The 25962-nt window shown below is 48.3% G+C and overlaps 1 protein-coding gene across 1 annotated transcript in view; it reads right to left on the bottom strand.

Moving 5' to 3' along the window:
* LOC144688331 (matrix metalloproteinase-24-like) overlaps nucleotides 1–25962 on the bottom strand; it is a 90478-nt gene that overhangs the window by 10151 nt on the left and 54365 nt on the right. Inside the window, exons 3-7 of the mRNA XM_078554761.1 lie at nucleotides 13306–13422; nucleotides 11664–11968; nucleotides 6115–6276; nucleotides 1933–2147; nucleotides 1037–1175 (exon numbers count right to left, since the gene is read on the bottom strand). Coding sequence (XP_078410887.1) covers nucleotides 1037–1175; nucleotides 1933–2147; nucleotides 6115–6276; nucleotides 11664–11968; nucleotides 13306–13422 — 938 coding nt within the window. The remainder of the gene's footprint in view (nucleotides 1–1036; nucleotides 1176–1932; nucleotides 2148–6114; nucleotides 6277–11663; nucleotides 11969–13305; nucleotides 13423–25962) is intronic.

The following is a 25962-nucleotide window of genomic DNA, read 5'->3' as shown; positions in this document are numbered from 1 at the left end:
AAGGCCAGGCGGCCTTTGCATTTTTTGCGAAACCTCATCCACGGGTGGGATGAGGTTTCAATCCGCCATTAAAAAATTAAAAAAAAAATGTCATCCTAATTTCTAACATGTCTCTGCTCATGTGACAAAAACGTCTTTATTTTTTATTTTGCAAACTCTTCATCCCCCTGAGGCAGCTTTCCCAGCGCACACCCACACGCATGCGTGAAGTTCATGCTCGCTCTCCTCCCCCCCCACACACAGGCAGTGCCGTGCGCTGCAGCACACCATTCATGCTGGGCTGGCTTTAATTGGCCTGCCAGTGTGAAACTGCGGTCCGGCCCCGATCGCGGGCAGCGGTCAGTTTCCCAATCGCCCCCGTGCTCCCCGCCCATCTCGGGCCAAATTCTGCCCAATGCCTTTGGACTTTATCTCCCTGATAATAAAACCCTTTAATAGCACTCAGTTTTACCAGTAACCTTTGGGAAAAATAAACACACTGATTCTAAACTTCACCTGACTAGGTGACACATTTCACCCCTCCTTTGAAAACAATCGAGTCTGGTTTATTTCAAAATGCAAATGTTCCCATTGACACCTATGTTTCTAAACTTGCCCATGTTTATCTAATTAATATTTCAAACCTAACCTCTCTTCTTAGGTCAAGGCACCCAGACTAATTCAATTAAGTCTTACACACACACACATATAGACACAGACCCCACTATTACTCTATTTTCCAATAAATTCCAATAACATTGAGAATTATCATATCTGCTTGACAACTCAGCCTGATGGGTGATTAAACAAACTGGCTCCTGCAGATAGATGAATGGGAAATGGTTTTTCTGGCTTTCTCCCTCTCTGCTTATTTCACATCTATAATTCTGCATTCTGGTTAATCAATTCTTATTTCAAAGTTAATAGATTTTAATGATCTTCACCATTCCTGCTCACAATTACCATCAGTAAAGATTGGAGCCAACAAGTTAGCACAGACTGACCGGCCAAATGGGCCACAATTGTGCTGAATTTCCTGATTACAAATATATCTTACCTTTAAAGAAAACAAATTTGCCATCTGATCTTTCATAAGCAGCATCAATCCTGGTGGGAAGTCCTTTCCAGAACTGTTCAATCTGCATCGGGTAACCCTCCTGCACACGGTTATTGCGGAGACGCCAAAACCAACGGTCCTGTGATTACAAACTCCGATTACAATCTTCTATTACACCCTTATCTTAAGAATGCGCTGAGAAGCCTTTACCTAATGATCCACTGATGAACTCCGAGACGCTCAGTGTCAGTCTGCCTATATTCAGGAGACTCCATATTGGGAACTCACAGTCACTGTGTTCACCTGTACAAAACCCATTCACCCCCCAAGCTCATCAAAGTATCGGGTCAATCCCATACCCGCCCACACCTCAAAAAATCAATCTCTTTAAACTCCATCTCCCATGGGAGATCAGCCCAATCGATTCTCACCCAACTCCAAATCCATGCTTTTACTCCTCAAATCAGGAACTAGTCACACTGTGGGTGGGAGGGGAGCCAAGGCAGGAGGAGGTGAGGGTAGGGTGGGGGGGGTTGTTGGGGGGGTGGAGAGCGGAGTGGGGGGGTGAGGGGAAGGGTGCAAGGGGAGGGGGCTGAGGGGAGGGGGTCAAGGGGAGGGGGTGAGGGAAGGGGCAAGGGGAGGGGATGAGGGGAGTGGGCGAGGGCAGGGGTTTGAGGGCAGAGGGTGGAGGGATTGGGGTGAGGGATAGGCTGGAGGAGAGGGGCTGAGGTGGAGGAGGGACAGGGATCAGGGGTCGGGATGAGGGGTGGTGAGAGGGTCACTCTGCTCTCGAGAGGAAAAGGCCAAGTCTGAGGCTCCAGTCCCAGTTTAGATGCAAAATTCCTCCAGTTCTAACTGAAACTCAGTTTATCTTATTAATATTCAGCAGCATTCACCTTGAAAACAAACATTTCCCCTCGGAACAACGCCACTGTGTTGAAATGTCCATCGCAGATGTTGGGTTTGGAGCCAGGATAGGAGGGTCTCTCCCCAGAGGGGGGTCGAGGAGGCCGGGACTGACGGTCGTGTTTCCTCTCAGAGGTGGAGTGGATCCTGCGGGCGGAGAGGGTGGGCAGGGGCCGAGTGGGTTCCAGGACTTCGGTCGGGGGACCTGCGGAAAGACAGAATGATTGATGGGCTCCCAACCTGTAGTAATTATGATTTTGTTAAACGTTGGACTGTACCTTTAAGAATAGTCCTGTGATGTAAGATCACATGACCTGTGTAAACATTGTGTTAGTAGCGCCGGCTACCTCCACAGGCAGTGTAGGGCTAGAGATGGGGTTGAAAACACACGTGTAGTTGCTGCTGGCTGTATTGTAAATAAACCTAATGTTTCCACTTAGAAAGTTATCTGCAGATCAGCTCAATTACAAATAGGCGACTCAGCCATGCTACAACATAAGGACGTACGAAATAGGAACAGGAGTAGACCATTCGGCCTCTCGAGCCTGCTCCACCATTCAATAAGATTATGGCTGATCATCTTGTGTTTCGATTTCCACATTCCCATCTACCCCCGATAACCTTTGATCTCCTTGCCTAACAAGAATCTATCTACATCCGTCTTAAAAATATTCAATGACCCCGTCTCCACCACCTTCTGAGGCAGAGAATTCCAAAGTCGCACAACCCTCTGAGAGAAAAAAATTCTCCTCATCTCTGTCCCAAAAGGACGACCCCTAATTTTAAAACAGTGTCCCCTAGTTCTGGACTCACCCACAAGAGGAAACATCCTTTCCACGTCCACCTTGTCAAGGCCGTTCAGGATCTTGTAAACTTCAATCAAATCACCCCTCACTCTTCTAAACTCCAGTGGAAACAAGCCCAGTCTGTCCAACCTTTCCTCATAAGACATCTCACTCATTCCAGGTATCAATCTAGTAAACCTCCTCTGAACCGTCTCCAATGCATTTACATCCTTCCTTAAATAAGGAGACCAAAACTGCACACAGTATTCGAGGTGCGGTCTCACCAATGCCCTGTATAACTGAAGCATAACATCCTTACTTTTATGTTCAATCCCTTTCGTATTAAAGGATAACATTCCATTAACCTTCTTAATTACTTGCTGTACCTGCATACTAACTTTTTGTGACTCATGTACTAGAACACCTGGATCCCTCTGCACCTCAGAATTATGCAGCCGTTCTCCATTTAAGTAATACTCTGCTTTTTTGTTCTTCCTGCCAAAGTGAACAACTTCACATTTTCCCACATTAAACTCCATTTGCCAGATCTTTGCCCACACACTCAGCCTATTTATATCCATTTGCAACCTCCTCATGTCCTCTTCACAACATACTTTCCTACCTATCATTGTGTCGTCTGCAAATTTAGCTTCACGTCTTCACTCCCCTCATCTAAGTCAGTGATATAAATCATAAAAAGTTGAGGCCTCAGTACAGGCCCCTGTGGGACTCCACTCGTCACATCCTGACAATCCGAAAAAGACCCATTTATGCATACTCTCTGCTTTCTGCCAATCTTCTATCCATGCAAATATGTTACCCACTACACCATGTGCTTTTATTTTCCGTAATAACCTTTGATGTGGCACCTTATCAAATGCCTCCTGGAAATCTACATACAGCACGTCTACAGGCTCCCCTTTATCCACTGCGCATGTTACTCCTTCAAAAAACTCCAATAAATTGGTTAAACATAATCCTTTCACAAAACTATGCTGACTCTTCCCTATTGCCTTGAGCTCCACACTCCAACACAACCCACATAGGATAAGGTAACGGTCAGTCGCCCAGGCCCCCAGCCCAGGCCCCGAGCCCAGGCACCAAGCCCTGGTCCCCAGCCCTGGCCCCCAGCCCAGGCCCCCAGCCCAGGCCCCCAGCTCAGGCCCCTAGCCCTGGCCCCCAGCCCTGGCCCCGAGCCCAAGCCCCCAGCGCAGGCCCCCAGCCCAGGCCCCCAGCCCAGGCCCCGAGCCCTGGCCCCCAGCCCTGGCCCCCAGCCGAGGCATTGAGCCCAGACCCCCAGCCCAGGCCCCCAGCCCTGGCCCCCAGCCCAGGCCCCCAGCCCAGGCCCAATTCATTTCCTGGAGCAGCTGAAACCAAACTGACAGAGAGGAATGAGATTAAAATGGCCGTTTGGGAGTTTTCAGACCTACCAACGCTCTCAGGGTGGAAATTCAGGAGCCACCAGGGAGACACAGACTCAAATCTCTCCACCCAGCATAAATCCCCCCCTCCGTGTACGGACCCTCCCCCTCACCAAGTACAGACCCTCTCACCGCCCCCCCCCGGGTACAGACCACCCCCTTCCTTCACTCCAGCTCCTGCAGCTCCCCCCCCACCACCACCACACTGGCACTGCCCCTCCCTTCCCCACAAGGTAGCGACACCCCCTCCCCCAAGGCACAGACTCTGTCTGCCCACCCCCATCATTCCACCCCCTCCCTCAGCCCCCACCACCTTCCCCCCCATCACCTCCCATTCTGGCACAGAGAGCCCTCTCACTCCCACCCGGCTGAAATTCTTTAGCTCCTACTCCCTCCCTCAGGCACCGATGATAAATTGTCTTTTCTTTTCATTCTAGTTAAGGCGATTAAGAAAAGGAGAGTATATGGAATTAGATCACAGATCAACCTGATATTATTGAAATACAGAACAGCTTGAGGGGCTGAATGCCCTCCCCCTGTTCCTGGACTCTTTCTAAACTGCTTTGGGGAATCTGAAGTATTCCTTCACCTTGAACAGAGAGTGGGGCAACAGGGAGATTTTATTTTATTCTTTCATGGGATGTGGGCATCACTGGCAAGGCCAGCATTTGGTGCCCATCCCTAATTGCCCTTAAACTGACTTTGCTAGGGTCATTTCAGAGGCCAGTTAAGAGTCAACCACATTTGCTGTGGGTCTGGAGTCACATGTAGGCCAGGCCAGGTAAGGACGGCAGATTTCCTTCCCTAAAGGGACATTAGTGAACCAGATGGGTTTTTACAACAGTCGATGATAGTTTCATGGTCACCATCACTGGGACTAACTTTATATTCCAGATGTTATTAATTGAATTTCAATCCCAGCAGATATGGTGGGATTTGAACCCATGTTCCCAGAGCATTAGCCTGGGTCTGTGGATTACTAGCCCAGTGAATGGGTCCAGACTGAACGATTTACACAGGGAATGGATTTCCAGCCAGAGGGAAAAGATCAGAATGCCATGTTTGGGAATGGACAGGATTTTTCCATCTGCACATTCCTGAATCTGCACATTCCTGTATTTACACATTCCTGTATCTACACATTCCTGAATCTGCACATTCCTGAATCTGCACATTCCTGTATCTGCACATCCTGAATCTGCACATTCCTATATCTGCACATCCTGTATCTGCACATTCCTGTATCTGTACATTCCTGTATCTGCACATCCTGAATCTGCACATTCCTGTATCTGCACATTCCTGAATCTGCACATTCCTGCATCTGCACATTCCTGCATCTGCACATTCCTGTATCTGCACATCCTGAATCTGCACATTCCTGTATCTGCACATCCTGAATCTGCACATTCCTGTATCTGCACATTCCTGTATCTGCACATCCTGAATCTGCACATTCCTGAATCTGCACATTCCTGTATCTGCACATCCTGAATCTGCACATTCCTGTATCTGCACATTCCTGTATCTGCACATCCTGAATCTGCACATTCCTGTATCTGCACATCCTGAATCTGCACATTCCTGTATCTGCACATTCCTGTATCTGCACATCCTGAATCTGCACATTCCTGTATCTGCACATCCTGAATCTGCACATTCCTGAATCTGCACATTCCTGAATCTGCACATTCCTGTATCTGCACATTCCTGAATCTGCACATTCCTGACTTGAGAATCTGATCTCAGAAGAATCTGAGCCATAGACTCGATTTTCATTACAGAATTGAGAGGAAACCAGTTATACTGGAGCTTCCTCTGTGATGCCTCCCAAAGCCAGCAGGACAGGGACAGTCAGTCCCCTACGCAGCTATGGGGTGTCACAGGGGATTGGGGGAATTAGGGATAAGAGCTTATATACAGACTGGTTGAGAGAAATGGAAAGGTGAATGTTTAGAATACAAACCGTAGATCTTCTGGATGCCTTGTAAATCATCCTGTGGTAGTTTGAAGTTTTCTGTGTCCATATATTGATAAAAAGGAGCCATGATGGCACTGGGGTCATTGGAGTGCTCGAGCCCTAGGGCATGGCCTAGTTCATGAACAGCAACCAAGAACAGGTCGTTCCCTGGTAAGAAAAGAAAAGCAGAATTGAGCCAAGACTGAGAATCCAATTGCTTTTCCAAACTTACCCAACCTTCCAAACAGATGCTCTGCAAAACAGTCACAACATTTCTCATTGTCTCAGGTCCCAAACATTCCTGCTGGGTGAAGCAGTGATTTATTTATACTTTCAATTTACTATATTGTATTTGTTACTGACAATCTGATCTCTACCTCGAGGTCTCTCCAAATACAGACCGGGTGATCGCTTTGTGGAACATTTCCTTTCAGTCCCCAAGCATGTGCTGAGCTTCCTGTGGCTGCATGTCCACTCTGCACTTTGCTTTCACGCTGACCCTGGCCTCTGCAATGTTCCAGTGAAACCCAACGTAACCTTGAGGAACGGCACCTCATCTTCCGATTAGGCACTTTACAGCCTTCCGGACTTAACATTGAGTTCAACAACTTCAGACCATAATCTCTGCCCCTGTTTTTTTTGGATGACCATTAGGTGATGATTCAGCTTTTCCAATTTACACCTCCCCATGACCTACTTTTTGTCTTTTTCCCTTGTCCCATTATCATCTGCTTTTGCCTCGCACCATCATCCCTTTTGTCATTTAATCTCTCCTGTCTTCTAGCCCATCATAGACTTTCCACCTGGTCCTGTCCCCCTCTCCCTGTCTCTGCTTAACATTCGTTACGCCTCTTAACTTTCCAAATTCTGCTGAAAGGTCATTGACCTGTATCAATAACTCAGTTTCTCTCCCCACAGGAAAAGAACAATTGTAGCGAGAGGGGAGCAAGAGAGAGAGAGAGAGAGAACGATACAGTGGAAAAAGGAGGGGAGATGTGAAGAAGATTCTGTGCATTTAACAGGATTGAAGAATTAACGGTAAGACCCTAAAGAAATGATTCAAACTGTAAGAGTCACATCATAACAGTGACCATGGTGGAGCTTGACCAGCGAGGGGTCTGCACCCCAGGTCAAGAGGGTCATGGGAGGAAATGAATTTTATTTTGCCTCATGTTCTGATGTTTTTCCTTTTCAGACAATGTGGAAGGAGGAACACAAACAACACAACAGAAATAAACATGACCTCATATTCCTCCAACGAGATAGCAATGTGCCAGCTCTCTGGGTATCTCCCAATGTAAGATAAACACCTGAGCTTATGTGTGAGATTTGCTGTAACCAGGATCATCGTCAAAACAAGACAGGAAGGACTGAGTAAAGAGCTGAAGTTCTCCTTGCAGCCCAGCAGTGAGTGAGGTTTGATCGGACACAGGACTAGCTGGAAATGAAGAACTGATAATGTGGAGCTGAGGCCCAGGCAGACTGACATGTTCAGCTGAAGGCCAAGAGCTCATCAAAACCCCACTGGCCAGGCACAAAAACAATAGGTGGAAGGGCCCCCGAACCCCATCAGCTCCGCCATTGCTCTACCCTAATATAACCCGCAACCCACCCATTCATTCCCCTCCCACAGCCCCATGTACACTCTCCCCATCACCCAATCTACCCACCCATTCACTCCCCTCCCACGGCCCCATGTACACTCTCCCCATCACCCAATCTACCCACCCATTCACTCCCCTCCCACGGCCCCATGTACACTCTCCCCATCACCCAATCTACCCACCCATTCACTCTCCTCAGAAACTGGTGCAAAGTTTTCCTCATTATCACCCTCTCCTCTGTAAGCAGAATAGCAGTATGCCCATTTCATTTTACATCCTGCTCTAGTGCCCTGACATTCCCATGGCTCCAGCAATTTGGGAAGCTTTTCCCAAGATGTTTAGGGTAAGAAGAGCCCATGACCCTTTCACCTTCAACCTCCCAAAGGTTCTGAATTCAGACGCCTGGTACACATGCTAGCCTAGCTTCTGCCCTGACCAATGCCTCTGGCCCCACAACAGGAAATGACATTCATGGACTGGACACTTTGGGTTATTCCCAGTGCAGCATCAGGGCAGAGTGCAAATGGAAAACCAACCCCACCTCTGTGACAAAGACAGGATTTGATAAACAAAGTCTTGGTTGAGGGTCTCTCTGTGACAGTGGGGCTCTGCGACTAAGCTGGTCTGGTAGAAATGGTGTTTTGGCAGGGAGATGTAAACTGAGATGAACAGGCATCCTGAGATAAAACTGTCCCTGGGCTGGAGTGGATGTGCTTGATGTGAATGCTGAAAGCTGACGAGAATGAGTAACCCATTAAGCTGGGGGAATGACAGCCCATCGATATCCAACAGGCAGCTGACAATGTGTGGGAGATTGGCTGGATTTGGATCCCGTACACATGGACAATATTAGCAAGGGAAGGGGCATAAATGATGGAGCAGGGGGTTCAAAGGGTGGAGCCCTGACTACACCGGGTACAGTGTGACCAACAGTGTAAGGTACAGGGTTGGATTTTTCAATCTCCAGTCAGAAGTGGGAGACCTCACCAATGGCAGTGAGAAGTCGGAAGCTCTGGTGGTTTCCTGAATAGGACACTGAATGGAATGTGTTCCATCCACTGCTGACAGCGCCAGAGAAGAGAACAAGGATCAGGAAAGTGACTGTGAGCCCAGGAAACCAAGAGCAAAGACAATTCCTGAATTGGCCAATCAACAATGAGAATAACTGCGGGAAGAGGTCAGATTGAAGGAAGGAAGATGTTAGGCAAATGGTTTATAAAACTTCCAACATTTCCTAAGGGCTGCTGAGTCCTAGAGCAACCCTTCAATTCTTCACTAATTAGGAAAGTCGCCTCTCAGTATTTAGCTGCATATGGTTAGATTCCTCTCCATCACTGAAAACTGCATTTTATCATCATCGGAACTTTGCTTATTCTCCATTAACTCCGAATCAAATCCTGTCCATTGATTTTCCAGAGTTGAATATCTGTTTTGCAGTGGTCACTGATAATCAAAGGAAAGGGATTGAGAGCTGCATCAGGCAGTGTGTCGACACCATGTGTGAGGGACAGGCAGTACCAGAGATTTCAGCACCAGCATTCTTCCTGTGTTTATCATTCACACATTCAATTCAGCTGCTCCTCCAATGATGTCATCGTCACTTGCAACTTAAACAAAAATATTCCATAAAGACACTAATGGAACAACAGAAATAAATAAGGACTTTAAATTTGACCAGAATTCACAGCAACTTTTTGATGTTTGTTTTTTACATTTTTTTTAAGGGGATAATGCTGGGTGACAACATTAAAAATAATGCACCTTCCCTCAGCACCAATTCAGTCTCCACAGAAACACATGGGTAGCTGCTGAGTGACTGAACCTTGCCACATGCCACTCCCGGACGTAAACATCTAACAGGTTCCTCACGGTCTCCCCTGATTCAAGGAACACACAGTGAACCAACCACCCACTGACCCTTAAGGCACAGTGGGTTTATATTGTCCAGCTGGTCTTATATAAGGTTATAACCATCAGCAAAGATTGAACAGGCTGAAGTTCTGTTTGTCCATAAAACAGAAGCTGAGGGGTGACCTGATAAAGATGTTTAAAATTATGAAGAGGTTTGATAGGGTGGATGTGGAAAAAACATTTCTACCCGTTGGCAGTGTAAATCTAGGGGCCATCGATATAAGATAGTCACTAATAAATCCAATCGGGAACTTAGGAAAAGTGGTGGGAATGTGGAACTGTCTACCTCAGCGAATGGTTGGGATGAATAGTATCGATACAGTTAAGGGGAAGCTGGATAAAAACATGAGGGAGAGAGGAATTGAAGGATATGGTGATGGGGTGAAGAAGGATATGGTGTTGGGGTGAAGAAGGATATGGTGATGGGGTGAAGAAGGATATGGTGATGAGGTGAAGAAGGATATGGTGATGGGGTGAAGAAGGATATGGTGATGGGGTGAAGAAGGATATGGTGATGGGGTGAAGAAGGATATGGTGATGAGGTGAAGAAGGATATGGTGATGGGGTGAAGAAGGATATGGTGATGGGGTGAAGAAGGATATGGTGATGGGGTGAAGAAGGATATGGTGATGAGGTAAAGAAGGATATGGTGATGGGGTGAAGAAGGATATGGTGATAGGGTGAAGAAGGATATGGTGATGGGGTGAAGAAGGATATGGTGATGGGGTGAAGAAGGATATGGTGATGGGGTGAAGAAGGATATGGTGATGGGGTGAAGAAGGATATGGTGATGGGGTGAAGAAGGATATGGTGATGGGGTGAAGAAGGATATGGTGATGGGGTGAAGAAGGATATGGTGATGGGGTGAAGAAGGATATGGTGATGGGGTGAAGAAGGATATGGTGATGGGGTGAAGAAGGATATGGTGATGGGGTGAAGAAGGATATGGTGATGGGGTGAAGAAGGATATGGTGATGGGGTGAAGAAGGATGTGAAGAGGCTTGTGATGAACATCAACACTCGTTTAGACCCATTGGATGGAAAGGGTTGTTTTGTTGTAACTCAATGTCTTACACTGCCTGGAAATTGTTAGAATATAAATTAGAGATAAAGATTCAGACTTGGTTTGAGTTTGCATGTGATGGAGTGGTGTGAATGAGGATGGTGGGGGTTGGGGGGAGTCAGGAAGGGAAAAGATTTCCCCCAATTTCTGACAGAGAGGAGGTAGGTCCTGCAGCTGTGGTAAGGCCAGAGCGACAGAGTTACAACAGGCAGTAGTATGTATAAATATAACCCATCTTCCAGAGAACTGCAACCTGCCCAGTCCTGTCCCTCTCTGCCCGAGTCGACTCCGCTTTCTATGTCCTAGGGGCCAGACATTTCTGGCTGTGGTTCAGGGAGACTGAACTCAATAGGATCTCTGCTGGGGCCAGTGGCTACTCCATCGCACTGGAGCAGTGATGGGTGCCACTCCCCACGGCACCCCAATACAGCTTGGCAAGTTCCCAGTAAAATTCCTGCCTTGATGGCGAGGAAAGTCCTGTTTTATAGCCTAAATCTACCTATCACTCCCTCACTTCTGCTTTCCAGAACATGGAGCTGGTAGGAATTATTTAAAGAAAGTTTTCACTTAATCATCATTAGTGAAGCATGTCTCAGAACCCTGCCCCTCAACTCCCCTTCCTGCCCTCCCTGGGCATCGAGTCTGAACTTTAGCAAACATTGGGTCAGTTCTACAAGACATGATGGGATTGAGGAAGTTCCTCAGTTCAATCAGGTTTGACTTGGTGGCTATGACAAGGAAGGATTTGGAGCTTCTGGCATTTCCCAAAGAAAGAAAATTAATTTTAAGATATCCTGTCACAAAGACAAAGGCTGAGGAAAGTCTTCACTACACATCAGACGGATTTATCTGGACAGCCCCTTCATATCCTTTGGTGAAGATCTTGATGTCTTCACTTCTCAGATCTTTTGTAATTTGTCGACCATTGTAACTCAATTACTTTGATGTAACAATGAGCGAAGTGGATGTTTTCTAACCATCGTGATTGGAATTTCCCAACGTCCAGGGTTCATCTGAGTCAAAATGAGTATCGCCCCCAATTCCTGGTCCAGGGAAGTATGCATGTGCCAAAAAACCACCTTCTCCATCGAAAGGGGAGCTGTCACCATGGAAACCCGAGGCAAAGAAAATCATAATGTCCGCTTCCTTTCTGTCACTCTTAATCTCATGATAAGGAATTTCCTCAAAAGTCAATGGAGTGACTTTCTGCCAAACATCAAACGCTCGGCGAATGGCTCGGCGAGTTTCATATTCCCCCACCTTCGGAGTGTAGTTGTGTATACTATTGGAGAAAAGAATAAAAGATTCATTGTAAGCAAATCGCACAGTTTAAAAAACAATGAATCTGTCACAAAGCTGATTTCGCCATCATAATCCAGGTAGAATCAGCCCAGCCACAGCAACCAGCAGGAAGAGAGAGTGAGGCAGTAACAGAAACTGGTTACTGTTCCCTCAGAGGGTTGTTAATCTTTGGAATTCTTTATGCAGACAGCAATAGAAGCTGGGTCATTCTCTAACCCAGCCTTGAATACATTCAGATTTTTCATAGACAAGGGAGTCAAAGCTAATGGAGGGGGAGGTTTGGGGAACAGACGGGAAAGTGGAACTGAGGCCACAACCAGTTCAGCCATGATCTTATTGATTGGTGGAGCAGGCTCAAGGGGCTGAATGGCCTCCTTCTGCTCCTGTTTCTTATGTTCATATGTTAGTTGAAAATAGGTGAATTCAGTGATGGAGTGGATATGGGGTCAGAAGCTCATCTCAGGGTCAAATAGGACGTTGAACTGTCTGGTTGAGTCTCTGACCAGGGAGGGGGATGGAGTCAGTGTTGAGGGAATGGAGTTTGTGGCAAAGACTGAAGACAATATTACCAATGAACACACATAAAGCTAAAGTCAGCGAGGTTCAAGAGAAATCCATCTTGGCTGGAGTCACAGCTGAAATAAAGGAAGATGGCAATGATTTTCCTCATTGGAACCTAAGGACATTTGTGAGTGCCAGGAAATGGTTCCCACAGTGAGAGGAACACCCTTGGAAATATATCGCCGTTCCTTCACTGTCGCTGGATCCAAATCCTGGAACTCCCTTCCTAACAGCACTGTGGGTGTACCTACACCACATGGACTGCAGCGGTTCAAGAAGGCAGCTCACCACCACCTTCTCAAGGGCAACTAGGGATGGGTAATAAAGTTGGCCCAGCCAGTGACTCCCAGGCATGAATGAATTAAAAAACGACATAACATTACAATCGAAGGACAGCATCACCAGTAATTACACCCCAAACAAACCAATGAATTATCAGAAATAAGTAATCTCCATATTGATTGACTGAAAGGCTTTCTTGAGTTAATCACAGTGGCTACAACAAAGGATTTCACTTTAATTTTCTACCTTTCCAACAAGCTGATAGGACTCTATGGATTGACTCATATTTGATTCTTGTTATTAAAACCTTTGTCTGTCTCTGTCACAGTGAAACCAGCTGAGCAGAGCTGTTATAACACAAGGGAACCTCCCTGCGGAGAACTTGCAGAATGAACCCCAACCATCTGACCACATCTGCTCTAGCATCAAGATACATCAAGCCCCTCAACAGCACTGAGCTGTGTTGGACTGTACCTGTATGTAATATGTTTCTGTCTCCACTTCTGGCCTGTTAGTGCATAGCGTTTTCTCCTCTGTCTGTGAGTGACCCGGGGTTGATCAGGGACTCCACACCGAGGCTTTTTCATCCACCTAACAGAAAGTAAACAAAATCAGCACAGAATCGTCCATCAAACCAACATCTCCCACAAGGATTTACTCACTCACTCACTGATTTCCAAACTGATGCATAGGTTTCCTGCTCAAAGATTTCTCCAGTGTTTGGGATTGACACAGAGGCTGTCCCATAACCTCACCACTGACCTGCCGCCTTCCCCAGCCCTCGCCAACAACAGCATTCAAACCCCTGGCAGCCGCCCCACAGAGAACCTGCCCCCCTGCGAGAAACCCCCCCCCCCCACAGGGAACACTCCCCTCACAGAGAAACCCCCCCCCCCACAGAGAAATCCCCCCACAGAGAAACCCCCCCACAGAGAAACCCCCCCAACAGAGAAACCCCCCCACACAGAGAACCCCCCACAGAGAAACACCCCCCACAGAGAAACCCCCCCCACAGAGAAACCCCCCCCACAGAGAAACCCCCCCCACAGAGAAACTCCCTCACAAAGAAACCCCCCCCACACAGAGAACCCCCCACAGAGAAACACCCCCCACAGAGAGAACCCCCCACAGAGAGAACCCCCCACAGAGAAACCCCCCCACAGAGAAACCCCCCCACAGAGAAATCCCCCCACAGAGAAACCCCCCCACAGAGAAATCCCCCCACAGAGAAACCCCCCCCACAGAGAAACCCCCCCACAGAGAAACCCCCCCCACACAGAGAAACCCCCCCACAGAGAAACCCCCCCCACACAGAGAAACCCCCCCCACACAGAGAAACCCCCCCACAGAGAAACCCCCTCACAGAGAAACCCCCCCCACACAGAGAACCCCCCACAGAGAAACCCCCCACAGAGAAACACCCCCTGCAAAGAGACCCCCCCACAGAGAAACCCCCCCACAGAGAAACCCCCTCACAGAGAAACCCCCCCCACACAGAGAACCCCCCACAGAGAATCCCCCCACAGAGAAACCCCCCACAGAGAACCCCCCCCAAGAGATCCCTCCCCACAGAGAAACCCCCCACAGAAAAACCCCCGCCACAGAGAAACCCCCCCACAGAGAATCCCCCCACAGAGAAACACCCCCTGCAAAGAGACCCCCCCACAGAGAAACACCCCCCACAGAGAAACCCCCCCCAGAGAAACACCCCCTGCAAAGAGACCCCCCCACAGAGAAACCCCCCCCAGAGAAACACCCCCTGCAAAGAGACCCCCCCACAGAGAAACACCCCCCACAGAGAAACCCCCCACAGAGAACCCCCCCACAGAGAAACCCCCCCACAGAGAATCCCCCCACAGAGAAACCCCCCCCAGAGAAACCCCCCACAGAAAAACCCCCGCCACAGAGAAACCCCCCACAGAGAAACCCCCCCACAGAGAAACCCCTCCACAGAGAATCCCCCCACAGAGAACCCCCCCCCACAGAGAAACCCCCCACAGAGAACCCCCCCACAGAGAAACCCCCCCACAGAGAATCCCCCCACAGAGAAACCCCCCCCAGAGAAACCCCCCACAGAAAAACCCCCGCCACAGAGAAACCCCCCACAGAGAAACCCCCCCACAGAGAAACCCCTCCACAGAGAATCCCCCCACAGAGAACCCCCCACAGAGAAACCCCCCACAGAGAAACCCCCCACAGAGAAACCCCCCCACAGAGAAACCCCCCCACAGAGAAATCCCCCCACAGAGAAACCCCCCCCACAGAGAAATCCCCCCACAGAGAAACCCCCCCCACAGAGAAACCCCCCCACAGAGAAACCCCCCCCACACAGAGAAACCCCCCCCACACAGAGAACCCCCCACAGAGAAACCCCCCCCCCCACAGAGAAACCCCCCCACAGAGAAACCCCCCCCACACAGAGAAACCCCCCCCACAGAGAAACCCCCCCACAGAGAAACCCCCCCCACACAGAGAAACCCCCCCCACACAGAGAACCCCCCACAGAGAAACCCCCCACAGAGAAACACCCCCTGCAAAGAGACCCCCCCACAGAGAATCCCCCCACAGAGAAACCCCCCACAGAGAACCCCCCCCAAGAGATCCCTCCCCACAGAGAAACCCCCCACAGAAAAACCCCCGCCACAGAGAAACCCCCCCACAGAGAATCCCCCCACAGAGAAACACCCCCTGCAAAGAGACCCCCCCACAGAGAAACACCCCCCACAGAGAAACCCCCCCCAGAGAAACACCCCCTGCAAAGAGACCCCCCCACAGAGAAACCCCCCCCAGAGAAACACCCCCTGCAAAGAGACCCCCCCACAGAGAAACACCCCCCACAGAGAAACCCCCCACAGAGAACCCCCCCACAGAGAAACCCCCCCACAGAGAATCCCCCCACAGAGAAACCCCCCCCAGAGAAACCCCCCACAGAAAAACCCCCGCCACAGAGAAACCCCCCACAGAGAAACCCCCCCACAGAGAAACCCCTCCACAGAGAATCCCCCCACAGAGAACCCCCCCCCACAGAGAAACCCCCCACAGAGAACCCCCCCACAGAGAAACCCCCCCACAGAGAATCCCCCCACAGAGAAACCCCCCCCAGAGAAACCCCCCACAGAAAAACCCCCGCCACAGAGAAACCCCCCACAGAGAAACCCCCCCACAGAGAAACCCCTCCACAGAGAATCCCCCCACAGAGAAACCCCCCACAGAGAAACCCCCGCCACAGAGAAACCCCCCACAGAGAAACCCCCCACAGAGAAACCCCCCCACAGAGAAACCCCCCCCAAGAGATCCCTCCCCACAGAGAAACCCCCCACAGAGAAACCCCTCACAGAGAACCCACACAGAGAACCCCCCCACAGAGAACCCCCCCAGAGAAACCCCTCACAGAGAACCCCCCCACAGAGAACCCCCCCACAGAGAACCCCCCCAGAGAAACCCCTCACAGAGAACCCCCCCAGAGAAACCCCCCACAGAGAAACCCCCACAGAGAAACCCCCCCCACAGAGAACCCCCCCCACAGAGAAACCCCCCACAGAGAAACCCCCCACAGAGAACCCCCCCACAGAGAACCCCTCCCACAGAGAAACCCCCCACAGAGAAACCCCCCACAGAGAAACCCCCCCACAGAGAACCCCCCACAGAGAAACCCCCCACAGAGAACCCCCCTACAGAGAACCCCCCCACAGAGAAACCCCCCACAGAGAAACCCCCCCACAGAGAAAACCCCACAACAGAGTAAACTCCCCCCACCCCACGCAGACAAACACCCTGCCCCCTCCTGTGCCTAACCTCTGCATGGTGACTCCCCCACCCAATCACAGCCTCACTAATTGTTGGTGTTTCTTTCCCGGTTTTAAGGGGCGAAACAGGATTTTTTGATTGGTTGTCTGTCAGCTAAAGAGACAATAATTTGAGAAATCTCTCATGATTTAATATCAGACAGATATTTACATTCAATTCATTTGCATCCAAACACCTCTCGAGGAAGAGCCACAGTTCCCAGGAATGAACAATAGCATCTCTGTCCCTTACAGTGCTGGTGGCCATTCGGCCCCTTGTGTCTGTGCTGGCTCTCTCCTACCCTGTAACTTCCTCTACCACAAATATTTACCCAATTTTCCCTCAAACAACGCGACCAACTCTCCCTCAAGCAGTCCCTGTGGTAAACATTCTGTGACCCAACAATCTTGTGGAAGAAAATTTCTGCTAATCCCCTTCCTTACTCAAAGTATTTGAAACTGATCATCTCTCGTTACTGACCCCCTCTCTCCAGAAGAAACTCTCTTTCCATCTCGACTCTATTAGAAGCCTTCAGAATGTTACAAATCTTGACTGAATTTCCATGCTCCAGTGTGAACTGAACCAACTCTCACCTCCTCACTACAGATTCCCGTTTCTGGAATGATCCTGGCTGAGCCCGTCAGTCTGGGAATATCAGGGGTCCCGTGAAATCCTCAAGGCAGAGATCAGTTGATGGAGTTAGTGACAGGCAACAGGGGATATGGAGGAAAGGTAGGCAAATGAAATGATTTAATCGCATGGTGGAACAGACTCAAAGGGCTGAATGGCCTCCTCCTATTCCTATACTCCACAGGGGATTCCCTCGGAAAGAGTTCAGCCCAGTGACTGATCAGCTCAGATTCTGCTGATGTTTTTCAGAACCATTTCTTATTCCACAATTCACTTTACTAATTGTTCCATCATCTCTTCTCGTACATCTGCACCATCAACTATTAAATATATCTATCTTCATCCTTCATTTGGCCTTGCTCTTTCAGGCTCACCACCAGCTCTCAAGGACAATTTGGCATGGAGAATAAATGCTGGCCTAGCCATGTGACTGTCTTACCCAATGGCTGTGTAGCACGGGCTACAGTGTTAATCAGTAGTTTAGAATAGGGTCAGGCTACAGAAGCACACATTGTGTTAGCACTCTGTTACTTGTGTTAATAAACAGCATGTGCTTCATCTTACATTAGTCTCTGTGTCTGCAATGTCTCGTTTACCAACTCACTCACCAGTAGATAGGTGTGTAACCGTGTTCGCTGAGCAAAGCGACCCGACAGAAGGAACATAACAACTGGCGATGAGGCAAAATACGACCAGTCGACGACACTAAAGAAAGCCGCAGAAATTCAACAGAAGTAAATCAGCCATACCTTGCAAGGTGCCTTTAAGTACAGCCTTCATCACAGTTGTCTAGTTATCTCCCTCCAGTCTGCCACAGTTTGGCTGTATCGAGCCGTTTGATCAGACCACCGATCAACGGTCACATTATATTGAACGCCTCACATTCTTCTTTTTGGCCAACAACATATTGGGGGAGGAGAAGAGGCGAGCGATCCTCTTATCGACGTGTGACAGTAAAACATACGGCCTAATTCATAGTCTAACAGCCCCCAACGCCCCAGATTCCAAGAGCTTTGATGAGTTGGTGAATCTTGTGAAAAGCCACTTCCAGCTGAAACCCTCAGTAACAACGCAGCGATTTAAATTTAATTCGAGGTGTCGTGCCCCTGGAGAGACAGTCGCTTGCTATTAGCTGCCTTAAAACAACTGACAGAGCACTGAGAGTTCGGGAAGTCGATTAACGACATGTTAAGAGACCGATTACTATATGGAATTAATGAAGACACCATTCAAAAAAGGTTGTTGTCAGAAACAGATTGAGAGTTCTGCAAGGTGCTGGAGTTGGTGCTCGCAATGGAGATGCAGTCAGGGACTCAGAAGCAATCAAGGGAGCACAAAATGGGGCCGTCCTTCACAGCGGGAGGGAGGCACCGGTTAGAAATGGCGCAGAAACACAGGGCTGCGCAGAAAGGTGAGAAACAGCCGCCATTTACAGACCAGCATAAAGCAATGGTTTAACAGAGAAAACCCACAATAATGACGGCAGAAATTAATAACAGCCTGCAAACGAACAATTTAAAAGAATCGAGTGTTTCTACTGCCATCATAATGGGCACATTATGCGATATTGTAAAGACAGATTAAGACAAACTTTAAGCAGAAAGGTAGAATTTGTGAAATCCACATAATAGAGGAACCAGAAGAAACAGAGTCAGGTATTTACTCACTACACAACTTAAAAATGGGTAAAACAGAACCAATCTACGTGACAGGGAAAGTCAATGGAAAACCCATCCGAATGGAGGTGGGTACAGGGGCATCCATGACAGTCATCAGGGAACATACTTTCAAATATCTGAATGGGGGAGACCACCCATTACAGCTGGAAAATTCAGATGCTAAATTAAAGACATATACTGGTGAAGACATACAAGTAAGAGGTATATGCAAGGTTCCAGTATAGTGTGGAAATCAGTCTGTTAATTTACCCCTGATAGTGGTAGCAGGGGAGGGTCCAAGTCTACTTGGCTAGAACTGGCTGAAGGAAATAAAGTTGGAGTGGACTACGATTTTTCAACTCAGAATGAAAGATCTGCAAGTGCTATTACAGAAATATGCTTCCGTTTTCAGGGAAGAGCTCGGGAAGATTCAGGGGCTGCAAGTGAAAATCCGCCTGGATCCCAGGGTGACCCCCAGATTCTTGAGGGCGAGGCCTGTTCCCTTTGCACTGGGAGAGAAAGATGATGTCGAATTAGACAGGCTGGAAAGGTTGGCAGTCTTACAACCTGTACAATTTTCCAAATGGGCAGTACCTGTGGGGGAGGTGAGACGATGGTATTGTCGCTGGACTCATCATCCAGAGACCCAGGGTGATGCTCTGGGGACCCGGTTCGAATCCTGCCACAGCAGATGGTGGAATTGGAATTCAATAAAAATCTGGGAACTGAAAGTCTGATGACAACCATGAAACCAATGTCGATTGTTGTAAAAACTCATCTGGTTCACTAACGTCCTTTAGGGAAGGAAATCTGTTGTCCTTACCTGGTGACTCCAGACCAGACCCACAGCAATGTGGTTGACTCTGAAAAGGCCGAGCCAGACACTCAGCTACAATAAGGTCACAAAAAAGGAATGAAACTGGATGGACTACCCGGCATCAACTAGAGACACTGGAAACGACAATGGCAATCTCAGCCCTGTCGCCCCTATAAAGTCCTCCTTCCTAACATCTGGGGGCTTGTGCCAAAATTGGGAGAGCTGTCTCACAGAATAGTCAAGCAACAGCCTGACATAGTCATCCTAACAGAATCATACCTTACAGATAATGCCCTAGATTCCACCATCACCATCCCTGGGTATGTCCTGTCGACCCAGCAGAGGTGGCTATACAATTGGGAGGGAGTTGCTCTGGGAGTCCTCAACATTGATTCTGGACCCCATGAAGTCTCATGGCATCAGGTCAAACATAGGCAAGGAAACCTCCTGCTGATTACCATGTACTGCCCTCCCTCAGCTGATGAATCAGTGCTCCTCCATGTTGAACATCACTTGGAGGAGGCACTGAGAGTGGCAAGGGCACACAATGTACTCTGGATGGGGGACTTCAATGTCCATCACCAAGAGTGGCTTGGTAGCACCACCGCTGGCCGAGTTCTTAAAGGACATAGCTGCTAAGCTGGGCCTGCAGTAGGTGGTGAGGGTACCAACAAGAGGGAAAAACATACTTGACCTCATCCTCACCAACCTGCCTGCTGCAGATGCATCTGTCCATGACAGTATCGGTAGGAGTGACCACCACACAGTCGTTGTGGAGACAAAGTCCCATCTTCACATTGAGATCCTCCATTGTGTTGTGTGGCACTACCACTCTGCTAAATGGGGTAGATTTCGAACACATCTAGCTACTCAAGACTGGGCATCCATGAGGTGCTGTGGGCCATCAGCAGCAGCAGAATTGTACTTGAACACAATCTGTAACCTAATGTCCTGGCATTTCCCCCATTCTACCATTACCATGAAGCCAGGGGATCAACCCTGGTTCAATCAGGAGGGCATGTCAGGAGCAGCACCTAAAACTGAGGTGTCAACCTGGTGAAGCTACAACACAGGGCTACTTGCGTGCCAAACAGTGAAAGCAGCAAGTGATAGACAGAGCTAAGCGATCCCACAACCAGTGGATCAGATCTAAGCTCTGCAGTCCTGCCACATCCAGTCGTGAATGGTGGTGGACAGTTAAACAACTCACTGCAGGAGGAGGCTCCACAAATATCCCCATCCTCAATGATGGAGGAACCCGGTGCAGAAGATAAGGCTGAAGCATTCGCAACAATCATCAGCTAGAAGTGCCGAGTGGATGATCCATCTCAGCCTCCTCCAGAGGTCCCCAGCATCACAGATGCCAGGCTTCAGCCAATTCAATTCACTCCAAGTGATATCAAGAAACGGCCGAAGGCACTGGCTACTGCAAAGGCTATGGGCCCTGACAATATTCCGGCAATAGTACTGAAGACTTGTGCTCCAGAACTTGCTGTGTCCCTAGCCAAGCTGTTCCAGTACAGCTACAACACTGGCATCTACCCGGCTATGTGGAAAATTGCCCAGGTATGTCCTGTACACAAAAAGCAGGACAAATCCAACCCGGCCAATTACCGTCCCATCAGTCTACTCTCCATCATCAGTAAAGTATTGGAAGAGGTGACAAACAGCACTATCAAGCAGCACTTGCTTAGCAATAACCTGCTCACTGACACCCAGTTTGGGTTCCACCAGGGCCACTCAGCTCCTGACCTCATTACAGCCTTGGTTCAAACATGGACAAGAGAGCTGAACTCCCGAGGTGAAGTGAGAGTGACTGCCCTTGACATCAAGGCAACATTTGACAGAGTGTGGCATCAAGGAGACCTAGCAAAACTGGAGTCAATGGGAATTAGGGGGAAAACTCTCCGCTGGTTGGAGTCATACCTAGCACAAAGGAAGATGGTTGTGGTTGTTGGAGGTCAATCATCTCAGCTCCAGGACATCACTGCAGGAGTTCCTCAGGGTAGTGTCCTCAGCCCAACCATCTTCAGCTGCTTCATTAATGATCTTCCTTCCATCATAAGGTTGGAAGTGGGGATGTTCGCTGATGATTGCACAATGTTCCTCAGACACTGAAGCAGCCCATGTCCAAATGCAGCAAGACCTGGTCAATATCCAGGCTAGGGATGACAATTGGCAAATAACATTCACACCACACAAGTGCCAGGCAATGATCATCTCTAACAAGAGAGAATCCAACCATCCCCCCTTGATGTTCAATGGCATTACCATCACTGAATTCCCCACTATCAACATCTTGGGGCTACCATTGACCAGAAACTGAACTGGACTGGCCATATAAATAATGTGGCTACAAGAGCAGGTCAGAGGCTAGGAATCGTGCAACGAGTAACTCAGCTCCAGACTCCCCAAAGCCTGTCCACCATCTACTAGGCACAAGTCAGGAGTGTGATGGAATACTCCCCACTTGCCTGGATGAGTGCAGCTCCAACAACACACAAGAAGCTTGACACCATCCAGGACAAAGCAGCCCGCTTGATTGGCACCACATCCACAAACATTCACTCCCTCCACCACCAATGCACAGGAGCAGCAGTGTGTACAATCTACGAGATGCACTGCAGGAATTCACCAAGGATCCTTAGGCAACACCTTCCAAACCCACGACCACTACCACCTAGAAGAACAAGGGCAGCAGATACATGGGAACACCAGCACCTGGAAGTTCCTCTCCAAGCCACTCCCCCTCCTGACTTGGAAATATATCACCGTTCCTTCACTGTCACTGGGCCAAAATCCTGGAACTCCCTCCCTAACAGCACTGTGGGTGTACCTACCCCACATGGACTGCAGCGGTTCAAGAAGGCAGCTCACCACCACCTGCTCAAGGGCAATTAGGGATGGGCAATAAACGCTGGCCCAGCCAGTAAAGCCCACATCCCGTGAATGAATTAAAAAAAGTTGTAGTACTAAAGCTTGACCAGAGTATGTGAATATGCGGGGATTGCAAGTTGACCGTTAACAAAGTGGCCAGACTAGACAGACATCCCATACCGAAAATTGATGAATCATACTTCAAGCCGACAGGGGGAACCGCGTATACGAAGCTCAACGTGAGCCACACTTACCAGCAAGTCGAGCTAGAAAAGGCCTCTTGGGACTTTGTGACTATCAACACACATACTGGGATAGACCAGTATACCCGCTTACCCCTCGGAGCCTCATCAGCGTGTGTCATTTTCCAATGGACAATGGAAAATTTGCTTCAAGGTTTGCCCCATGTTGTGGTTTATCTCGATGATGTCCTAGTAACAGGCCTGACTAATGAAGGACACCAGGCTAACCTGGAAGAGGTGTTGAAGCATTTCTCATAAACCAGAGTACGTTTGAAAAGAGCCGATTACCTCTAAAAGACGGCAATGTGAATGTCCCAATTCCCCAAGAACTTGTCTTGTTATTAAACTTTCTGGATTCGTCACCAGGACATGCCAAATAAATAAGAGTGGACAGACCACGATCCTGTTTTGTCTCACGTGAGGGAACAAGTCTTACAGGGATGGTCTAATGAACCAAAGTCTGATGAAATGAAGCCCTATTTTAATAGGAGATATGAGCTAACCTGACAGGATGGCATCTTGCTGTGTGGGGGGAGGTGAGAGTCATTTTGTCTCCGAGACGAAGGAAGCCATTGTTGACCGAATTGCACAGCGCTCACCCCAGCATCTCTAAAATGAAAATGTTGGCGCATGGCTACTTATGGTGGCCCGGGATGGATATGGAAATCAAAAACTTAGTCAAGAGCTGCATACAGTGCCAACAGGTATAGAAATTGCCCCTTTCGGCTCCATTGCATCCCTGGGAATGGCCTGGAAGGTCATGGGTCCACCTCCACGTTGACTACATGGAGCTGTTTTTGGGCACAATGTTCCTCTTGATTATAGACGCTCAGTCAAAGTGGATGGATGTCTATGAGGTGAGATCACCCACATCTGCCACCACCATAGACAGATTGCATCAGAGTTTTGTGATACACGGTTTACCAGAGATAATAGTGTCTGATGATGGAATAGCATTCACCAGCGGGGAATTCCAAAGATTTGCGAGTCTCAATGGCATAACACATGTTAAGACCTCGCCATAACACCCTGCGTCCAATGGTGCGGCCGAGAGGGCAGTCCAGACCTTCAAGTCTGAAATGAAAAAACTGGATGGAGACTCTATTGCAACTCGATTATCACATTTCCTACTCAGCTATAGGACTACGCCACACACGACCACCGGTATCGCCCCCGCAGAGTTATTGATGAAGAAATGTCTCTAGACACGTTTGAGTCTCATAAGGCCAAATTTATTGGGGAGGGTAGAGAGAAGTCAGGAGGCCCATAAAAATGGACACGATGACCACAGTCATGAAAGAAACTTCACTGTTGGAGACACAGTTTTTGCAAAGAATTTTGGAGATGGGCCCAAATGGCTATCAGGTGAGGTTAGTGCAGTCACAGGACCCCTTTCCTGTCACATATCAGCCAAAGGTCAGATAATTAGGAGACACGTAGATCACCTCAGGAAAAGGGAAACAGATCTACAAGAAAGGATCCACCAAGCATTCCCGTTGGAGTCTACACCACATGTGGGAGGAACTCCACTTGGTTTGGAAATACCTGTAGGATCCACTGAGCCTGAGAGAGTCGAAGAAACAAACTTACAGGTTCCTGCTGGAGAGCCAAGTGGACAATAACTCCTGAGAGGGAGGCATTGGATAAACCAGCCGAAGTTGTAGAACTACAACATTCGACACCTTTGAAGAAGCCTCCAGAGAGACTGAATTTGTAAATAGTTTATATGTTGTGAAGGTTGTAAATTGTACTTTCGAGTATTGGGGGAGGGGTGTGGTAATCTGAGGTGCAATGCACCTTTAAGAGGATGTGAGCAGATTGACCACGTGACTGTATTACCCAATGGCTGTGTAGCGCAGGCTACAATGTTAATCAGTGGTTTCGAATAGGGTCTGGTTGGAGAAGTACACATTGTGTCAGTGCTCTGTGACTTGTGTTAATAAACAGTATGTGCTTCATCTTACATTGGTCTCTACGTCTGCAGTATTTTGTTTACCAACTCATTCACCAGTACAGGTGTGTAACCGTGTTCACTGAGCAAAGCGACCCGACAGAAGGAATATAGCATGCATGAGGATAGAAGATTTTTAATAAGATAGATTTTTAGCCTTTGCTTTTATCGTCTATTTCTTTTTAAAGTTTCCTAAATTACAACAGTGACTACACTTCAAAAAAGCACAAAATTGATTAAAGCTCTCTGGGACATTCTGGTCTTGTGAAAGGCTCTAAGTCTTTCTTTTTGAGATTCAATTTAGTTTCAGAACTCTCTCCTGTTCACCTTCTGGGAATTCAATACTCCAACCATTCATCTGATTATATTTTTTATGTGTTCTTCGGATGTGCACGTCACTGGCAAGATTCTGAGGTGGTGCTTATAGCATTTGGGTGTTCAGGGCTGAGAGAGTTAATGTGTGAGATTGGAGAAACAGTACCGCCCACATGATGATGTAAGAGAGTCACATGACTAGGAGTCCAGTTGGGGAAAGCTCATGGTTTAGACTGAGTAATACCTGCAGTCTTGTATACCTGTAAACAGCCATTGTTCAGACATCTATGTCACTGAACCTGTTTCTTAGCCAATTACAACCAACACACAGTGGTGCTTAGCCTGATCAAATGGACGAATAAATAAAGTTTGAGAAATTATGACTCACTTGGTCACCCGGGAGATTGCTAAGAGTTAGTGTTGTGTGTGTTTGTGAGTGAAATCAGGGAGAAGAACAGCTTCTCTTCCCCAAAGAACATCAGTTAACTTGTTGGGTTTTTAGAAGCTGCTCCTTTCTTTTGATGTAAGATTTATTAAATCCAATTTCATAACTTGGCCTAGTGAGAAATAAAAATTCAACTCACAACCTGATCAAGTTCTTTGAAGTAACAGGGAGGGTTGGTGAGGGGAGTGAGGTTGATGTTGTGCTGATGGACTTTCAAAAGGCATTTGATAAAAGTATCACAAAATAGGCTCATTAGCAAAACTGAAGCCCACGGGATTAAAAGGACAGAGGCTTTGTGGATATGAAATTGGCCGAGTGACAGAAAGCAGTTTTGCAGACTGAAGGGAGGTATAGAGTGGTTTTCTCATGAGTTGGTGTTACCACCACTGCTCTTTCTGTTATATGTTAGT

Source organism: Cetorhinus maximus, chromosome 13, assembly GCF_964194155.1.
Source record: "Cetorhinus maximus chromosome 13, sCetMax3.hap1.1, whole genome shotgun sequence".
NCBI classification, from domain to species: Eukaryota; Metazoa; Chordata; class Chondrichthyes; order Lamniformes; family Cetorhinidae; genus Cetorhinus; species Cetorhinus maximus.
The sequence above is the reverse complement of the archived record's forward strand: the minus strand, read 5'-3'. Positions and strand labels throughout refer to the sequence as shown.